This window comes from Erpetoichthys calabaricus, chromosome 9 (genome assembly GCF_900747795.2).
Source record: "Erpetoichthys calabaricus chromosome 9, fErpCal1.3, whole genome shotgun sequence".
Taxonomy (NCBI): Eukaryota; Metazoa; Chordata; class Cladistia; order Polypteriformes; family Polypteridae; genus Erpetoichthys; species Erpetoichthys calabaricus.
The window spans coordinates 26,246,420-26,267,639 of NC_041402.2; the positions used below are offsets into that span (position 1 = coordinate 26,246,420).

General features: G+C 38.3%; 1 protein-coding gene across 3 annotated transcripts in view; it reads right to left on the reverse strand.

Moving 5' to 3' along the window:
• brinp1 (bone morphogenetic protein/retinoic acid inducible neural-specific 1) overlaps window positions 1–21,220 on the reverse strand; it is a 668,396-nt gene that overhangs the window by 251,116 nt on the left and 396,060 nt on the right. For all 3 annotated transcript variants that reach the window (XM_051932394.1, XM_028809186.2, XM_051932395.1), the window contains exon 4: window positions 9,707–9,876. In XM_051932394.1, coding sequence (XP_051788354.1) covers window positions 9,707–9,876 — 170 coding nt within the window. The remainder of the gene's footprint in view (window positions 1–9,706; window positions 9,877–21,220) is intronic.

Consider the following 21,220-nt stretch of genomic DNA (forward strand, 5'->3'; position numbering starts at 1 on the left):
AGATCAACATTAAACATCTGTTACGGGGAGCTGTGGCCACCAGTTTGCCATCTCTTGTGGCTCGAGCCACTCACGGGCGGCACGACAGCAGACTGGCTTTCAGGCGCAGTGCAATGCAATTGGGTTTGTATCTCTTGTCATCGTAAGTGGCTGTTGTTTGCTCTTCACTATTCACTCGAGTGCAGGGAATCTTGGGTCAAACCATCAAAAACTAACTTTCATTCTAGCAAAGTGAGTCGAAGTAAAATGTAAGAGTCCGGTGTTGTCATTGTTTATAAGTTGATTACCAGCCTCAACTCCTGCGATTGACAAAAGTCGACATCCGCCCTGAAAGAGTTAAACAAGAACTAACTCCATACTGAGCTTGTTTTACTTCTGAAAGAGACATGTTTGTTTGAAGTGTTTGAATAAAGTTCCTGTCTCTACAATCTTCTGTGTTTCTGTGCAATTATGTGACCCAAGCATGACCAGTGGTACCAGGAGTGGTTGCACAGATGGATTCTCAAGACGATGTGAAAGTTCTGGGTCTGGTTAGGGGCTCTGCGCTTTGCCAATGTAAACTGGACCACCCTGTTCATGCTCAGTTGCAAGATTTAATTCATCCTGTTCACCGCTGGTTTGAGGGGGACTCGATCGAGCGGATTGTGAAGAAAGTAGCCAGTGATGCGGTACTGGTGAGGATTCCTGAAGTTCTCTGGGACGAGTTTTTTCGCCATGATATTGACTCGTTCTCCACCTTTGACAAACGATTGGAAGGCTCCCAGACTGCTTGGAGAAAGGGTGATGCATTTGCTTCGCCAGGAGCACACTCACAACCTGCCCGAGATCATCACAATGAATAGCAGGCTCAGGGCCCTGAACATCCAGTTTCCTCAGAAAGACAATCCCAGGCTCCCGTTATTGCTGATGTGACCACATCTGGAGAGGCTCCTGGTCATGGATGCTGACGTGCGTATTTCTGTAGTGGTGCCGAACGCAGATGTTTCCGGTGTGATCAGGTCATACACCTCGCCAGAGAATGTCGCCTCTCCCCTGCTCTGTTCTTGTAGGTCAGCTTAGCCAAGGTGTGTTGCTCCCATGTTCCTTCTACTTCACTGAAAAAGGACTGCTTAATGATCTCCATGATGTTTTCAGGCCACGAGAGCGCTACTTGTTGGACTCAGGTAGTGACCTTTGTGTTGTAGGACGTGACTGCCTCAGCAGTACATCCCCTTATAGCACTGAGACTGTGGACATATGCTGTGTACATGGGGATGTTAAGGACTATGAGACTGTGCTGCTTCCTTTAAAATACAAGGGTAGGAACTTTAAAGTTTGGACTGCCATTTCGGAATCCTGCCCATGGCACTTTCTGATCGGCAGGAGGAACGCACTATTCTCTAGGCTCTTAGATGAGTTTGGTGCCCAGCCCTAGAACCCAATGTTATCATGAACGAAGGGGAGGAACTGGTGGCCGTCGGAGAAGGCCTCGAGCCCCGATTTAACATTGAACTGATCTCTCCAGTGATACCGGGAGTGACTCCTCCAATTTCTTAGAGCGGCTGACTGGCCCATTTACAATCTTCACAACTTGCAAATGCCTCTGAACACAAACTGAGCACTAGCGAGCAGACGGATTTTGTGCACTTACAGCATGCTGATAGCTCATTAGATTATGCATTTAAACAGGCTTTCTCCGCCAGTAACTCTTTTTACCAACAGCGTGCCTCTGGGGGCTTGAAAACCCTACACTTTCTTGAGAAAGACGGCTGTCTTTTTAGTAGTGATACCAGATCATTTAGTGGGGGAATTTTTTCAAAAATTAGTTGTACCTGAAGTACATAGGGAGATTCTTTTGCAGTTAGCCCACTCTCACATCTTGGGTGGGCACCTGGGGGCTGATAAGACTAGAGATTGTTTATCAAAATGATTTTATTGGTTGAATATGAGAAAAGATGTTGAGCGATTCTGTACTTCATGTCCTGATTGCCAGATCGTCTCTGCTAATAAACCTCCTCAGGCTCCCCTTTTTCCTATGCCTATTTTGGAAGTCCCCTTTCAACAGGTTGGATTAGATATTGTAGGCCCTCTTCCTAAGAGTAAAAATGGGTATCAATATATGTTTGTGTTGGTTGACTATGCAACACGATATCCGAAAGTGGCTGCTTTGAAAAAAGCCAATTCCTCTGCTGTTGCCAAGGCTCTATGAGAGATTTTTACTTGTATTGGCGTCCCTAGAGAAATTTTAACTGATCAGGGCACACCTTTTACTTCTCGTGTGATGAAACAATTGTGTGACAGCCTTGCTATTAAGAAATTAAGTACCACTTTTTACTATCCACAGATGAATGATTTGACTGAACAATTTAACAAGACTTTAAAACAGATGATCAGGCAAGTCAGTCACGATGACCCAACATCTTGGGACTCTATCCTGCCTTTTATTATGTTTGCGGTGCGGGAATCGCCGCAGGCGTCCACTGGCTTGCATCCTTTCGATTTGTTGTTTGGTAGGTGCCCGCGAGGCATCTTGGATGTTGTACGTGAGGAATGGACAGGAATTGGGACAAAAGCTCATGGGCCAAGCTTTGCGGATCGGTTAATTTCATTGCAAGATAGGATTTCTAAACTCTCTTCTATCGCTGTGGAGCATCAGTGCCTTGAGCAGGAAACCCAGAAATATCTATACAATAGGCGCTGTAAGTTCCATGAATTCAAACCTGGTGATCGTGTTCTGGTTCTGATTCCATCTGACCCGCACAAATTCCTAGTGAAATAGCAGGGCCCTGCCATTATTGAGGAGCATATGGGGCCAGTGAATTACAAGGTTAGAATACTGGGCCGGCGCAAACCATTCCAGATTTTACATGTTAATCTCTTGAAGGAGTGGCATGACCCGCAGGGGGTTTACGCTTCCTTGGCTGGTGTCTTTCAGACCGATATTGCCATTGGTGACAATTTCACTGACTCGCAAAAGACAGTTGTTAGCTTTGCTTGAACAGAACACTGATGTTTTTTCAGACTTGCCAGGTGTGACTAACCTTGCAGAACATAAAATCACTACTGAATCTAGTGTTAGGGTGCAGATGTGCCCATTTCAGATCCGGGAAGCGCGACGGAATATTTTGCGTGAAGAAGTCAAACAGATGCTGGCGTTAGGTGTAATTCGTGAAAGGAAAAGTGACTGGTGCAGTCTGGTAGTATTGGTCTCAAAACAAGACGGTTCGGTTCACTTCTGTATCAATTTCAGGTGCTTGAATAAGGTCTCTAAATTTGATGCTTATCCAATGCCCTGTGTTGACAAACTGTTGGAAAAACTGGGTCAGGCGACCTATATCTCCATGCTAGATCTCACGAAAGGTTACTGACATGTGCCTCTTGAGGCTGGCAGTTGTGAGAAAACAGCATTCACGACTCCAGATGGACTGTATGAATTTACTAGACTCCCATTTGGTCTTCATGGCGCGCCTCTAACTTTCCAGCGAATGATGGATCAGATCTTGCGTCCTCATTCTGAATATTCTGGGGCATACCTCGATGATGTTGTGATTTTCAGCAATGATGGGCAAATACATTTAGAACGTCTTCAGGCTGTCTTTGAAAGCTTGAGACAGGCTGGCTTGACAGCTAACCCTAAGAAGTATAAGTTGGGTATGTCTGAGACTCATTATCTGGGTTATTCAATGGGCAGGGGTTTACTCTGGCCACAATTTAGAAAACTGGAAGAGATGCTTGCTTACTCACGTCCAGAAACACAAAAACAAGTTCGTGCTTTTCTGGGGCTTGCTGGTTATTATAGAAGATTCATCCCTGACTTTGCAAATAAGGCTGCTCCTCTTTCTGATCTTACTAGAGGCAGAAAGAACTGCCCTGTTTTATGGACAGAAGTTTGTGAACGTTCTTTTTGTGATTTGCAAACTGCTTCGTCTTCTTTTCCGGTTTTGCGGAATCCTGATTTCTCTAAGGATTTTGTTCTACAGACGGACGCAAGTGCATTTGGTTTAGTCAAGTCAAGTCAAGTCAACTTTATTTATAAAGCACTTTACATACAACAGCCGCTGACCAAAGTGCTGAACATAGGCTAAAATAAATTTTAAACAAAAACAAAATAATAAATAAGTAAAATAAAATACAATAAATGAAACTAATTAAAACATAGTAAACACAAGTAAACAGAGTTAAAACAGAGTAAAATCAACTGCTCACACAGGATCAAACGCCAAACCAAAGAGGTAAGTCTTAAGAGCAGACTTAAAAATGGGCAGTGAGGAGGCCTGTCTAATGTTTAGGTTTAGGCGCCGTTCTGTCTCAGGTTTTTGATGGGGAAGAGCACCCTATCACTTTTTTGAGTAGAAAATTACTTCCAAGGGAACACAATTATTCAACTATTGAGAAAGAATGTTTGGCGATTAAATAGGCTGTGGAAGTGCTTCATTATTACTTATGGGGTCAAAATTTGACATTAGTGATTGATCACGCTCCACTTCAATGGTTATACCATCAGAAAAATACAAACTCTCATCTCATGAGATGGTTTTTGAGCTTGCAACCTTATAGTTTTACTGTCAGGCATCGACCTGGCTCTGAGCACGTTAATGCTGATGTTCTGCCATGCTTGTTTGAAACATGATTTGGAGTGTCGCTTAATTCACGAAAATGTAAAAAATGCTGATAGACTACCTTCACATTGCTCCCTTACTTGCTGGGCTTACTTGCGGCTGCTCTGTCATGTGATATGTTTTCTATATGATATAAAGCCTGAACAGCACCTGTCCTTGTTGGCTGATTGCTTTGTTTCTCTCTCCCCAGACATCCTCTGCACCTGCTGCAGGTCCCGCTCCCGTTGTGTTCCCCTATGACATTTGCCTATTATTTTAAATGAGAACTAACTGCATACTGAGCTCATTTTACTTCTGAAAGAGACATGTTTGTTTGAAAGAGACACAATCTTCTGTATTTCTGTGCAATTCTGTGACCCAAGCGTGACAATATATATATATATATATATATATATATATATATATATATATATATATATATATATATATATATATATGCATACATGTGTGTGTGTGTGTGTGGAAACAACATTATTTAAGCTTCTGCAATGGGCTACATTTAGATAATAAAGGTGTGAGATTTTCAATTAACATAAAGTAAGGGTGTCAAACTGAAATCCTGGAGGGTGCAGTGGCTGCAGAGTTTCATTCCAGCCACTTTTTTAAATTAGTAACCATATACTGCTACTAATGGACAATACTAACCTTTTGTTAATTTTACATTCTTTTTTTTTTTAAATGATGAACCCTTAATTGTTCCTTTCTGCCTTAACCAGCAACCAAACAATAATGAGATGCAAAAAGTATTTTAACACAATGCATTTTTATACACATTAATGATTCATATTACATTTCTTCCAGAGTTCCAGTGCTCACTATGTAATACATTCCTGAACAATACGATGTACCACTGTTCTGAGGAAATAAGGAGCCAGAGAATGATTAATTCAACTTCCTTATGAAATCATTTGGTATCTCCCAGGCTTCAAAATGTTAAGGCTTATCCTCTTGTGAAACCCACTGAGTTAGCCTGCCTTTCATTTTTGTGTTCATTTCTGTGTAGGAGCGGAACCTATCCAAACTAATTTAAATGTGATTAATTACCTTTAGAGATTTATTAAACATTAATAAGAAGCACATATTAAAATATTAACATTTTAATCTTTATTCAATAAATATTTTATGATCACACAGAGAAATGATTACTACCAACTTATCTATTTGTGTGACCAGATAAGCTAAAGCTGTACCTTTCAGCTCTGCTGCTATAAAATCATCTTCCTGTGGCCCTTTGAATATGGTTAGCAAGATCTATCACTTGCCTTTAGTCTAAAACTTTATGTTTTTATATACAGTACATAATTAAATTACAGAGTACAACGTTATAACGTTATATTTTAAATAACGATGGATTATTTAACTTAAAACTACAGATGGCTTGAAGGCTGGTTCTTGATATTTTCAACAAGATAAACGTGATCAAAAGAAGAAATATCAGGTATGTTTGGTCTTCTAGAGTGACTTGATGCACTGATGAGTTATGAACAGGAGGACATTAACTGAATATTAACTGCATATGGAATGAAACCATTCATTAGTGAGCAGAAGAATATTCTACAGCAGGGCCAATAAATAAGTTTGGGTCAGATCATGAAAATGAAATTGGCAATTTCACTTTAAATATCATAAATCAACAAAACAAATACACATCATTTTTTTCCATTGTTTTGCTTAGTTGTCGTAATATTGTACATTTTAAACATACAATTTTAAAATGCTACAATTCATATGATAAATACTGAAGTAGTCGTGTCATTCAATCAAATGCAATACCAGTTATTATTTTTGTTATGTCTGAAGTATGAATTCTATACATTTGTAAACAAATAGCAGACTTTAGATGCAATGTATTTTAAATCCTTGCTTTCTTTGGATTCCGTTATCATAAATTCATGTACCTATTATCATAAGAGTATAACCCATTTCCTGACACCCATGGTCTCATCTTGTCTATTCATTATCATGCAAACTTCTGGTCATGACGTTAATCTAAATCCAGCCCTACAAGCAGGTCCTCCAACTTACAGGGAAAACTGGGGGGTTGCTGGGAGGATTGGCACGCTAGCCACTGTAAAAAACATCACACTGGAACATTGAAAAGCTGAGGTGTCACCCACTGCACGTGGGTCCCAATCCAAATGGTTCATCATGTGGTGGGTGCAGTATCGCACTATCAGTGCATGCTCCAAATCAGTCTAGTCAGTGATCATGCAAAGTAGAAGAATTCTAGGAGGTCCATCGCAGAGTAGACACATGAGAGATTGAGTAATACCACATCATTGATGCCCTTAGATGTATGGCGATGCACATTCACTATGTTGAATGGATGGACACGTGTCTATCCCGCACAATGAAGTGTGGGTATGCTGTTCAACCCCTCTCATGATGGTGACCAGGGCTTGCAATTATTCCCTGCTAACAAGGAATTCCCAATAAGTGTGGGTCATAAGGTTACACTGATTAAGACTGTGCTCTTTGTCCACATCACCTGTCACTACTACTGCTTGGATGGTTTAATTAGGTCCTCAGATCAGCCCCAGTATGGTCTCTTGTGGTCTCTGGTGAAGCACCAGGAAAATGATGAGGAAGTAAGAGTTGTAGCAAGGTTTTCATACAGTAGGTGAACCTGTGGAAGGATCATTACCAAGCCTCGAGGGTGTGAAAGCAGAGTGTCAATGTTCCATCCGACCCACCCTACTTCTGAGCACGAGAGTCCTGCCCACTTGTCTCATGCAAGTTGGAATGATCAAAATGCATTAACTCCCTCTATCCCACAGAGGCCTGCGTTCCCACTTGTCTGCTTTGCTGATGTGGTTTAATGACTTCAGTCTTGTGGCTTCTGTTGTGTTAACAAGTCTCAGTGTTTTGATAGTATTCCACATGTTTTCAGTGTTTTACACTATTTTTTAAATATTTTTGTTAAATTTCAACAAAGGCAGTGAAGCGTAGTGCTAACTAAAAGTGTTTTGCCAAGTACTCCAAAGTTATACTAACAAGTAGTAAAAGTGACTTGTGAATAGGGTCCGCATGAACCCAGCCCCAGTTCCCCATGGAATTGTTGCTTCAATATTTGCAGTGTTTTTCAGGGACATAGCCCCAGTGGATAATGGGAATTCAAATGGAGACATTATGTGTAAAGGGAATGGCTTGTGGCAAGGCCACCTTCAGCAAGATTTTGTTCATTCTGTTACTCTAAGACTTTTATCTGTAAATGAGTATGCCAGGGAAGCAAAGAAATTGTCGTATTATTTCTATTATCAGCCACACTTGAAGCAAGATATAAATTATTTTCAATAATGGAAAAAAATTGCACTTCATGGATTATTATTGAAAAGGAGCAAAATTAGGCTTGTGTAAAGTCAGGGTAATGTGAAGACCCTTATGGGCACTAGTGAAGGAGGGACAACAGTATGTTTTTAAGGTATTCACATGTATATTCATTATATATAGGAGATTATTATAGCAACAATATATGGATAACCATAATAAGCATTCTTATGTGTGGAAATATTTGTTGGTTCATTTCCTCAGTCCAGGTTTTTCAACAATCCACAGACTGGATTGTCACCCTCAGGCCATCTAATGACTGGGTGTCAATAAGTTATTTTCTGCAGTAATTGGAAGAGGGAAGATTTAATAGAATAGAGTCCAAGACATGAGATGTAGTTATGATAATCAAGCAAAGTTTGGTACCAAAAGCCACTGTCATCAAAACAAATCAAAGGAAAATATTATAACTAAAATTACTTCACAAGGAAACACTAATAAAAGAAATTCTCACATGGAAATTATTCACAATCTCGGATACCAGAAAGTTCACCACACTGACTTTTTTAACCATTGCACTGATGACATTATGGGTCACAACCTCCCAGCTTGATTTCCTAACAACAGCATAGTAATCACTTCACAAAATGATGGCACCCATACTGAACAAAATGGCTTTGGGAATTGAAGCAAAAACAATTCGACTGTTTTGAATACATTTCAAAACAAAAAATATTATCAAAACAGAAATCTAAATATTTCAAAGGACTAAATGGTATGAAAAAGATCATAAAAAGATAACAACAGAGAGAAAAAAATAAAATCAGACCTACTGCATAAGAAGCTAATATTGCCTCAATCAGTGATGCTAACACCTACTTTAATTTCTTTGCAACTTTCCACTAACATCAATGGGGTTGTTATTGTCCTTATGTCAAAGTTTGCTTTTAGTTCATCTAAAAATCCTGTCTTCACTCCAAGTATCTGTGCAGTTCCAGTGTTAATAAAGCTGCAGAAAGTAAGTAAATTAATCATTTTAGCAATATGATGTCATTCTGGGTAAGCTAATCTGGTGTGGCTCTTGACACTTGTTCAGGGTTGAAGAGATATCTAGGTGGATTTCTTGAATCACAACTTCCAGAACATTAATAGTTATGATCAATTTATTGTCTTAACCCAGGTAATCCAACAGAAGGGTTGTAGAGAGCCAGGGCTTGTTACGAGACAAACCCACAAGTTACGGGAAGCCAATCTATTACAGGACCCGGTGATACACAGACAGTCACTTTGAGCTAATTTAGAGTTGCCATTTCACCAATCATATTTGTCTTTGGCATATGAGAAGAAAACCAGAGTACCTGGGAAAAAAACCCATTCAGACCACCAGGGCCGAATTTGAACAGTTTTGGAGGTATTATGCAGTGCTAACCACTCCACCAAAGTAGTTGCTAATCTTATTTTGAAAAACTTCATCTTTATTTTATAGCTTTTTCTACTAAAATATAATAATATCATTTCAATCAAAGCAATGAGTTTTCTCTTGTATCGTTTTCCTTCACTTTCCATCATATTCAATTTATGGAATGAGCACATATTCATTTTGTGCATCACTTTGTACTGAATGTTATTTCTCTAAAGAAATACGGCTTTGTTGCCTCTATTTATATAATAAATTAGACTCTTACATAATCAGAAATGTCATGTAAGGCATTCCTAAATGTTGAGCAAACGTATTGCAGAAAGTAAAATGTCTGCTTCCAAGACGCATTGTAAGATAATTATATCTCAGATTTACATCATTGCTTCAGCTGCAATACCACTGAAAACAAGCTGAAAAGTACCTTAATAGCATTGGTGGAAATCTGAATTTCATGAAGTCGTCTCATTGTCCCATCTCTGTCGATGAAATATGAAGATGCCAGCTGATATAGCGCCTCCACACTCTGAGTAGCATTGACTGTTTTTCTGTCCAGTTTACTTTTGTCCATATACATAGTCAGTGCCTCTTCACCTAGACAGAAAATGATAAGTATTTTTACTGTTAAAATCTTATTAACAAAGTATACTGTACATTAAATGTGCCATCAATAACAAACCTCATTTCAGTGTGTCTTTAATTGTTATGAATTAATAGTAAAATAATGATTTACAATGGATGTAGTTATTACATTGCTTAATTCTTCATGAATGCAAGATAGATAGATAGATAGATAGATAGATAGATAGATAGATAGATAGATAGATAGATAGATAGATAGATAGATAGATAGATAGATAGATAGATAGATAGATAGATAGATAGATAGATAGATAGATACTTCTGACTTGGCAGTTACGATCACAGTGAGGCATTATGCAGTACTGCCGCAGGTAGAAAGGAGACACTGTAGTTTTTCTTCAGCCAAATAATTTGTTAGCTGAAAGTCCTCAGTGTTAGTGTGTCAGAGAGAGGATGTGCAGCATTGTTCATAGTGGCAATTCTGTTTTAATTCTCTCATTTGCTACAACCTCCTGGGGGTCCTGAGTGCAGCTCATAAACTGTGCTTTTAATTAGCACGTTAATTCGGTAGGCCTCTCCTGAAGTGATGTTACCAGCCCAGCACACCACAGTGTTGAAAATCGCACTGGCCATCAGAGTTGTGGAAGACGTGAGGGATGCCACTTTCCATATTAAAGGAATGCAATCTCCTAAGAAAAATGGTCTACTCTGTCCTTTCTTATATACAGTAGTTCAGCAGTGTTATGAGAACAGTCCAACCTGTCACTGTGGTAGTACCTGTAAGAATCTACCACCTCTACATCCACTGCTCAAATAGTGACCAAACATAGGGGCTGTTTGGTGAGTTGAACGTCAATAACCAGTTCCTTGGTTTTACTGATGTTAAGATGCAGACAGTTCTCTTTGCATCAAGAAACAAAGTTTTCCACTTCACTCCTCTCCTCTGTCTCATCCCCCTTATCAATATAAAAGTGCAGAATCGTCTGAGAATTTCTGCAAATGACATGACTTGCTGTTATACTTGTAGTCATAGGTGTACAGCGTGAAGAGAAAAGCACTGTTCCATGTGGTGCTCCAGTGTTACTCACACAGTCCTTGAGTCTCACAAACTGTGGTCTGCCTGACAGATAGTCCATTTTCCAGGACACCACAGGCTCAGCCCATCCACCTGCATATCTTTGAGTTTACCCCTTAACAGAGATGGCTGGATGGTATTGAAGGTGTTGGAGAAATCAAAAATCAGAATCGTCACAGTGCTGCCAGCTTTGTTCAGGTGAGAATAAGCCTTGTGGAGCAGAGAGATAATTGCATCCTCCATTCCAAACTTGGTTCCAATAGGCAAACTGCGGTCAGTCCAGGTGGTCTACCATAAGAGAACTCATATTGCCCAGGACTAGTCTCTCAAAGGTCTTTATGATGTGAGACATAAGTAACAATATGAGTGTGATTATTGAGAAGACAAACTATTTTGTCAGAGCAAAAAAACAATTTGTACAAAGCAGTTAATTAAGTTTTGTTTGTGTAACTTTTAGTATTATTCTAAATATTCTTTAAGGATATTTTTGTAAATAGCATTTTGACCAGAGATGTTGGTCTCTATTGCTGCTGGTACATTCAATCTGCCTTATTTGCTTTAATATTTTCACTCTATCAAAACAGAGGCAAGTTTTCCTTGTGGTAATATAATAAAGTACATTTCAAGTTATCCATTTAGTAAAAATAAAGCTGTTTACTCTTTCTCTTTATTTTCCACAAATTTTTCTTGTTATTTTTGCCACACTTTCTCTTGCAGATCTGAAATGTTACAGTTTTTTCTAAACATAATGATAAAAACACTATATAGAAATATTAAATTTCTCTACAATAAAATTTTTATAACAATAACAAATAAGCAAGGTAGAAAAAAATCATTCACTTGAAAAAGGATTTCACACTTGGTAAACAAAAGAGGAAAAAAATCTGGGATGCTAAAGATTGTGCACGTTGTCCTCTGCAGTGCTGAAAAATGCTGTTTCAGCAACCCGAGAAAATAAGTATTAAAGGATAGCCTCAAACATTCTTGCTGTATGCATTTAGACATGTGTTTAGGTGGAGATTGGATTTTTGATTTATGATCAGCCTAGTAAAAGTGAGGTGTTTGCTCTAAATCATTAGACATTCTTCTATACAAAATGTGAAAGGCTTATTTAACCTCTTGCCCATTTTTGCAGTTTTTGCCTGTGATATAGATAAACAAACATTAAACACATTTGGATGAGCCTATCCAATTGTAGCCAGATACTGTATGTACCTCATTCTTATCAAAAATGCTGCACCTGATGGACATATAATGATGCAGTTGTAAACAAAAAGGATTATCAGTAAGTATGGTTAGGGAGCTCGACTCTACTATGCAGTGTCACAGGATCATATTGCAGAACGACGATTAAAACATATGGCACATAGCCATCTTTTTCTTCTCCATTTATCTGTATTCATTTATTAATTCATCTATTTACTTATTTTTACTAGCTTTAAGTTTTATTCTGCTTCCCATGCTCTCTTTCTCAGGGGTGGGGGTTGATTTGTTTTCAATCGTATTTTTGTAAAATTGATATACTGTATTTGTATGGAATGTTTTGTGATTTCAATAAAATCAATAAAATTATATATATGAAAAATAAATAAATATAGAAAGAGCAAAACAAATTAACTCTATGAATACATGAAAAGTTCAGGCTTAAAAAACTCCAACAAGCCAACAACCCATCCATTCACCTCTTCTATGACACCTGTTTGCTCAGAGGCAATATCCAAACCATATTCCTCACAATTATTCGGTTCTTCCACTTCTCATAGTACCCCAAAAGACAATTCACCAAAGGACTTTCTTTCACTCTTATTTGTTCCCAATGCCAACCATCCACTCTGTTCTGCCATTGGGAGAATTAGCAGACAGAATTAAGGGCACACTGGGAACAGAAGTAAAAATGTAGGCAAAGGATTGAAACCAGGGGCCTTGTTTATAAATCTGTGTATGAATTCCAGCAGAAAGATATGTGCATGGCAAAAACAAAATTGGGAAAATGCATACCAAAAAAAAAAATCAGATTTATAAAATCTACCGTACGCAATTTCTGTGCTATTGACTATTTATAAATTACTATCACCTATCACCTTAGCATAAATGAACACGCTTCCAACACCGCCAGGAAACATCAATATATGGAGCATGAAAATCAACCTCATACATATGCAATCACGATACTGCAGAACATGTTTAGACCCCCCCCCTTCCCACCACTACTTACTGAGAGCGTAAGATCATGTGCGGCATTATGGTGCCTCTCCCTCTACGCTCTGGGGGACCAGGAAAGGCGAAAGGCATCACCATCTGAGCAGGTAACCACTATTACCTGGCACATGTAATGATGAGATTGCTGTTACAATAAATAGCACAGGACATATGATACACTAAGGGTTCAGCTAGTTACCTTACCAACCAGCCAACCTCCATATACTCTGCCATCACATTGTTTTCTGTTTTTTTATTTTACTTCTATATTTTATTTATTTGTTATATTTATATGTTTAGTTCTGTGGTGGGTTGGCACCCTGCCTGGGATTGGTTCCTGCCTTGTGCCCTGTGTTGGCTGGGATTGGCTCCAGCAGACCCCCGTGACCCTGTGTTTGGATTCAGAGGGTTGGAGAATGGATGGATGGATATGTTTAGTTATGCTCTCTTTCCCTTTAAAATTGAATTTCAGGGGGTGGGGCCACCATAACAGACAGCTGCAGGACCACACAGACAGAAGGTTTGGACCAAGCAACAGAGAGCAAGATAAAAAGAAAATGAGCAATAGGGAGTCACAATACTACCATATAATTATAGCTGTAACAAGACTAAGACGAACATCAGCATCCAAAATGCTTTGTCTCTACAACAGCAGCTATTCTGTATAGGAGAAGCTGAACAGTCTCAAAATATTTAATGGGAAGGTGTGTCTTCAAAAGACGCTTAAACATGAGTACATTTGGTGCAATTTAAATAACCAAAGGAAAATCATTCCACAGCTTTCGAGCAAGAACAGAAACATATCGTCTCGGCACATCTGGCAAGAGGAGGAATGGCGAACAGACAGGCAGAGGCAGAAGGGAGACTTCTTGAAAGGATGTATGGAGAGACCAAAGACTGGAGATATGCAGGAGTAGAACCTGTCAGAGAACTATATGTCATGACAAGAGTTTTGAACTGGATCCTTGCAGTAATAGGAAACCAGTGAAGAGACCAAAAGCAGAGGAGTGGTAGGAGTGAAGTAAGGAACCAAGAACATCAATCGAGCAGCTAATACTAGACAAGCAGGAGAGGTCTGATGGCAGCTAAAGAAGGTTCCCCCAGCAGGGAGTTGCAATAGGCCAGCCGAGAGAGAGCCAGTGCCTGAACAGAGAGCTGAGTGGCATAATTATTAAGGAAGGGTTGAATGTTTTCTAAAAATTATAAAGAAAGAAATGACATGACAGGATCATTGAAGAAATATATTCTATGAATGAAAATGAGGAGTCCAGTGTCACACAGAGATTCCTGACTGTGACCAATGCCGATAGGGTAACATCAAGAGCAATGCTAAGAGATGTATCTGAGTGCATATAATCAGAAGGCAAGTACAGGATATCTGACTTTGAAACATTAATATTGAGGTGATGACATTTTATCCATAATTATCAAAGAGTTGAACACCCATCTATGTATCTGCCTTCTGAACACACATCTTCCAGTATGAGAATCAGAGAAGCACAAGACTGACTCAACAGTCCATTGTTGAATTTGATTTGTAAGTCTTTTGCTACGTACTATTATGCAGCTAAATTTGAGTGTTTCCAAAATAATAAGATAGCTTAGCAAGACTTTTGTGGCAATCACAAAATCAGAAAATGAAGGGTTAAACACTTTTGTGGAAAATCATTTACCTGCCTGTAGGCCCCTTTCCCAGACTGTAAAAAAGTGTGGGCTTTTGCAGTCTGGCTAAAGGCCCGACTCATACATGGAGAAATATGGCAGCCAAGATTGAGGAAAACTCAATAAATCTTGTTGTATACACCTGTGTGATAAATCTCTGACAGCTGCAGCTAGGTTTAAGCTTTGATTGAGATGTCTATAAAAAATGATATACTCATCTTCTTTGTTAACTCCCACTTCTATGAGTAGTGATTGTGATAATATGGGATGCTCATCTTGATGATAACTTATATTCTCAGTGTATCTCTGAAAATTACTTTCATTATGATCTCGGAGTATCTTTAAGTTGTCTGGACCAAATGTTCAGAAACATTAAATTTTTTTCTTGGTAAATTCGTGTAAGTAGAACATAATACTTAATGTTAATTAGCTGAACATAATGTTAATTAGTAGAACATAATACTTAATGTTAATTAACTTAATGGTAGAACTTTAGGAGAACTAGCATAATACTGAACTAAACTGAAGCTTTGAGACAAATCCTAAAATAGACTGCATTGCAGTTGCTTTACATATCACAATCTAGGATTCCAAGCAAATTGCTTAACCTTACCATGTTCTTCTTGTAAAAAATGATATAAAAGCAGTTGTGGTGTATTCTGATCCTGAAAGTTGCCTTAGGTAAAAGCCTCTGCCAATTATAGACTAAAAAAAAAAAATAATAATATAGCTTTCACAATTGGAGCACCGGCAAATTGAGTGATTTTCTCAGGGGTACGCAGTGAGCTGAACTTGAGGATTGAAGTAGTAGAACACAAGTGACAGCATTATGTCATTTAAAGTGCATCTTCTGACATATAAATGTTCTTTTTCAGACTAGAAAAATTGTAAGTCCCTTCTTCTTTTATAAGAAGGGCTGTATCAATTAAAATATTTGCTTTTAACGATAGATAGATAGATAGATAGATAGATAGATAGATAGATAGATAGATAGATAGATAGATAGATAGATAGATAGATAGATAGATAGATAGATAGATAGATAGATAGATAGATAGATAGATAGATGCTCAAAAATACACATATTATAACTAACCACAACCCTCCAAAACATGCGTACAAGAACTTCTGGCTTAGAAAATAAGAGAGCTGCTGCCATCTGATAACAGGCTTTTAGGTGGGAAGAAGATGTGGTTAGATCTACCCAGTTGTACCACAGGTTTACATTAAAAGGCATTTAAGCTAAAGTAGGTCCAGCTTGTTGTGTCCACAAGTGGAACATGTTTTGTCCCTTCCAAAATTTCCCTGGAGAAACTCACCAGCATTCTAGGGTCAGAATGAATCATTATGAGAGTGTTTTTCTGTTGCTATGTTAATAAACATTAACTTATCTCCCTAGGCAGTAAACCGGACGAACTTAGTTGGCATTTCGGTGTCTGGACCATAACGTGGTTGCTTTTTTATATAATTTTTCACATGGATGTCAAGTCCCACTCCTGCTTTTTACATTCTATCTGATCAATTCAGATGAAACCTGTCAAGCATTAGAATGGAGTCTAAAATAAAATGTTTAAGCAGGTTCTATGCAATACCCAAAATGCCACAGTACCTGAACTCACTATGAAATGTGACAGTTCATTCAACTTATTTAAAAGCAATCAAGCACTCCTTATTTTATGGAGACAGAGAAGATCTGAAACCTCTTCATCTTACTTTTAGCTTTGCTCTGAAACTGCAATGTGAAGCCATTTTCTTGGCTAACAACCTTCAAGATGAAGGGCGAGGTTTGGGTACAATGCCAATTTAATGTCAGGCATAGGCAAAAAAAGTCCTAGACAGACTAGACCCCTGGCAATGGAGACTGGATTTGGGAACATTTCCAATTGTGCCAACCTTGTGCCTTGGTCTGAACTAGAGTCATATTGGAAAAAGGACGATAATATATCAGTGGATTCCCTTCACTTTGTTCCACAGCTCTCTGTTGCCTCACTTTGATATCTGCATCTTCCCTTTACTAAACCTTTTATTAAAACTCTAAAATTCATTATAGGCACTTTATTCATAGGTTTACTTAGACTTTACATTACTATTCCATCATTTTTAAGGCATTAAATATTTAGTTTAAATTCCTTTTCTTTTTGTAATCTGCCACAAAGAAGAGATGATCCTAAAAATTTTTAAATATAAATTTCCAGTTGTGTTGATCTTGAGCACTGGTCTATAAAAGGACCATATTGGACGAAGGACATGAAGACTTGGTTGAATTCTATTGCCTTTGCATATTAACAATATCACTCTGACATCTCCATCATTCCCTTTAATATATTTGTTTTACATGCTAATTTATTGATTACAGGTTCACATTGTTATCAGTCTTTAATTTAATATTGTCTTTATCAGTATGCTGCTGCTGGAGTATGTGAATTTCCCCCTGGGATTAATAAAGTATCTATCTATCTGGAATTTAATAATTAGTTAAAATTTAATTAAAAACATGTTGACTAGTTTTGAATTTACCATTTCTAAATATGTCAACCTTGTGCCAAGGTCTGAACCAAACAAGAGCCAAATTGGACAAATGACAATAACACACTTTTAAAGTTTCATTAGTTTGTTCTGCAGCTCTCCATTGTCTTTGCCTATTGTTTGTATTACTATGACATCTGCATCTTCTCTAACCAAAATTTCCTTCAATTCATTTGCTCCTTAGAGTCCACAATTGATTGTTATTTTTCTCTTTTTATTTTATTACATGCAATTGTATTCTTTTTATATTTTTTGTTTTCTAGAGAAAACTGTACTATTATTTTTTTTCTGTAACTATTTACCTGCGAGGGAGGACCCAAAATTTCCCTGAATTGTTAAAAAAAATTATTATACATCTTACAGCTTTTCCATTTTAGTCACCATCAAAATACTCCCCTTGAGATGCAGTACCCTTGTCCCCGCACTTATTTCATTCCTGATAACATTTCCTGTACTCATCTTTTGTATCCATGTCTACAGCCTCCTGTGATTATTTTTTTCTGCATTTTTAACATGGTAGCAAATCGTCGTCCCTTCAGTCTCAATTTTAATTTCAGGAACAAAAAGAAATCACAGGGAGCAAGATCTTGAAGATTTGGGGGTGCAAAGGAACAACCACACTGTTTTTGCTCACAAACACTTTGACTGACAATGCGGTGTGTGCAGGTAAACTTGGACCACTACTACATTTTTTTTTCCTGATCCTTTGTCGCAATTATATACTCTCTCTCTCTCTCTCTATATATATATATATATATAAAATCCTAAGCCTAAAAGTGCAACGATTTTGTGCAATGATTTTATGTGACGTTTTTATGTCACCTTTTTGTCACACTTTAAATTGGGCTTATTTAAAAACCTACATGTACAGTGCATCCAGAAAGTATTCACAGCACATCACTTTTTCCACATTTTGTTATGTTACAGCCTTATTCCAAAATGAATTAAATTCATTTTTTTCCTCAGAATTCTACACACAACACCCCATAATGACAACGTGAAAAAAGGTTACTTGAGGTTTTTGCAAATTTATTAAAAATAAAAAAAATGAGAAATCCCATGTACATAAGTATTCACAGCCTTTGCTCAATACTTTGTTGATGCACCTTTGGCAGCAATTACAGCCTCAAGTCTTTTTGAATATGATGCCACAAGCTTGGCACACCTATCCTTGGCCAGTTTCGCCCATTCGTCTTTGCAGCACCTCTCAAGCTCCATCAGGTTGGATGGGAAGCGTCAGTGCACAGCCATTTTAAGATCTCTCCAGAGATGTTCAATCTGATTCAAGTCTGGGCTCTGGCTGGGCCACTCAAGGACATTCACAGAGTTGTCCTGAAGCCACTCCTTTGATATCTTGGCTGTGTGCTTAGGGTCGTTGTCCTGCTGAAAGATGAACCGTCGCCCCAGTCTGAGGTCAAGAGCGCTCTGGAGCAGGTTTTCATCCAGGATGTCTCTGTACATTGCTGCAGTCATCTTTCCTTTTATCCTGACTAGCCTCCCAGTTCCTGCCGCTGAAAAACATCCCCACAGCATGATGCTGCCACCACCATGCTTCACTGTAGGGATGGTGCCAGGTTTCCTCCAAAAGTGACGCCTGGCATTCACTCCAAAGAGTTCAATCTTTGTCTCATCAGACCAGAGAATTTTCCTTCTCATGGTCTATGAGTCCTTCAGGTGCCTTTTGGCAAACTCCAGGCAGGTTGCCATGTGCCTTTGCAGTGGTAGTGCTGCTGCTGCTGTTTGCAGTAAGGGGACTGTGGAAGATTGTGGGTTCGCTTCCCGGTTCCTCCCTGTGTGGAAAGCGCTTTGAGTACTGAGAAAAGCGCTATATAAATGTAATGAATTATTATTATTATTTATTATTTATTTTACTAAGGAGTGGCTTCTGTCTGGTCACTCTACCATACAGGCCTGATTGGTGGATTGCTGCAGAGATGGTTGTCATTCTGGAAGGTTCTCCTCTCTCCACAGAGTACCTCTGGAGCTTTGACAGAGTGACCATCGGGTTCTTGGTCACCTCCATGACTAAGGCCCTTCTCCCCCGATCGCTCAGTTTAGATGGCCGGCCAGCTATAGGAAGAGTCCTGGCGGTTTTGAACTTCTTCCACTTACGGATGATGGAGGCCACTGTGCTCATTGGGACCTTCAAAACAGCAGAAATTTTTCTGTAACCTTCCCCAGATTTGTGCCTCGAGACAATCCTGTCTCGGAGGTCTACAGACAATTCCTTTGACTTCATGCTTGGTTTGTGCTCTGACATGAACTGTCAACTGTGGGCCTTATATAGACAGGTGTGTGCCTTTCCAAATCATGTCCAATCAACTGAATTTACCACAGGTGGACTCCAATGAAGCTGCAGAAACATCTCAAGGATGATCAGGGGAAACAGGATGCACCTGAGCTCAATTTTGAGCTTCATGGCAAAGGCTGTGAATACTTATGTACATGTGCTTTCTCAGTTTTTTTATTTTTAATAAATTTGCAAAAATCTCAAGTAAACTTTTTTCACGTTGTCATTATGGGGTGTTGTGTGTAGAATTCTGAGGAAAAAAATGAATTTAATCCATTTTGGAATAAGGCTGTGACATAACAAAATGTGGAAAAATTGATGCGCTGTGAATACTTTCTGGATGCACTGTATATGTTTGGTATCATTCCTTTCAGGGTTTCTTGAACTTTAATGTGATGTTGTTAGATTTTCAGATTCTTATTCCGTTTTTAAATTATGAACTAAAATATCAAGAATGTCATTTGTATTTAGGAGATTTAGTTACAAAGGTCGAGTTACGATGACCCACTGCATACCACTTTAGTTTTCACTTGATTTTTCCTGTTATTTAAATGAGTAATTTTTAAAAAAAATATATCAATAAGAATGTCAGAAGTTAAAATGAATGGATCATTTATTTTGTCTCTTATAAATACTCATCGAACATAGTGGACCTCCATTTAACGGGAATACTCTAATCAGTAAGAGAGTAAATATTTTATTCTCATTTCATGATTTTTACTCTGTGAAATAATAATTAATTTTTTTTTTACATATTTATAGAATTTCGTGATTTTGGACGCAAGTGGGGCGGCATACCAGAGCTCCCCTAGTATATATACTATAGATAGATAGATAGATAGATAGATAGATAGATAGATAGATAGATAGATAGATAGATAGATAGATAGATCTTTGATGTTTAATGCTACTGCCTTTTCTTTTTGAAGATTGAAATATACTTTTTTGTTTTCCTTCTTTTTGAATAATTATTATTTATTTTGTTATCTGGAATAGTTGATTGTTCTTACTACTTGCTCTTTATTTTTCATTTCTGTTGTCTTTATAAGAAATTAATAATTACTTTAGTGATGGTTATTAGCATATTGGCTTGTTTGAAAGCCCACGTTCAACATGTGATTTGCATATACTCTCATTTGAACTTACTATTATTATTTTTGTTGTTGCTGGTTTATACCACTCAGTGCTCCTTTCACATACCATATGTTATATGGAGCAAAAATAAAGTAGCTTTTGTGCCACAACAGAGTTATTGCCCTCACCTCCAAACCCACCAAAGGGTAGTTTGTGGCAATGTTGGCTAAGCTGGCTGGGGCCCAACACAATTAGAAAGGCAAGCTGTTCAAAAGCAGGCTAGAGAGATGAATCATTTCATTGACTTAGCCATAAATCTTGGATGTAGTACACCTATGAGACTCCAGGAGGTACCATTTACTAAGACGCACTGCTAGTTTTTGCTGCACCCCTGATCCCAGACGTCACTCTACTTGGATGTTTAGGGAATTTTCCACAGGGCTGTGTCATAAAGTATTCAGATGTGAAGTAGCAGACTGCAGCTCCAGGCAAGTTAGTAATATGATGAGACATTTAAAGGCATTTTATTG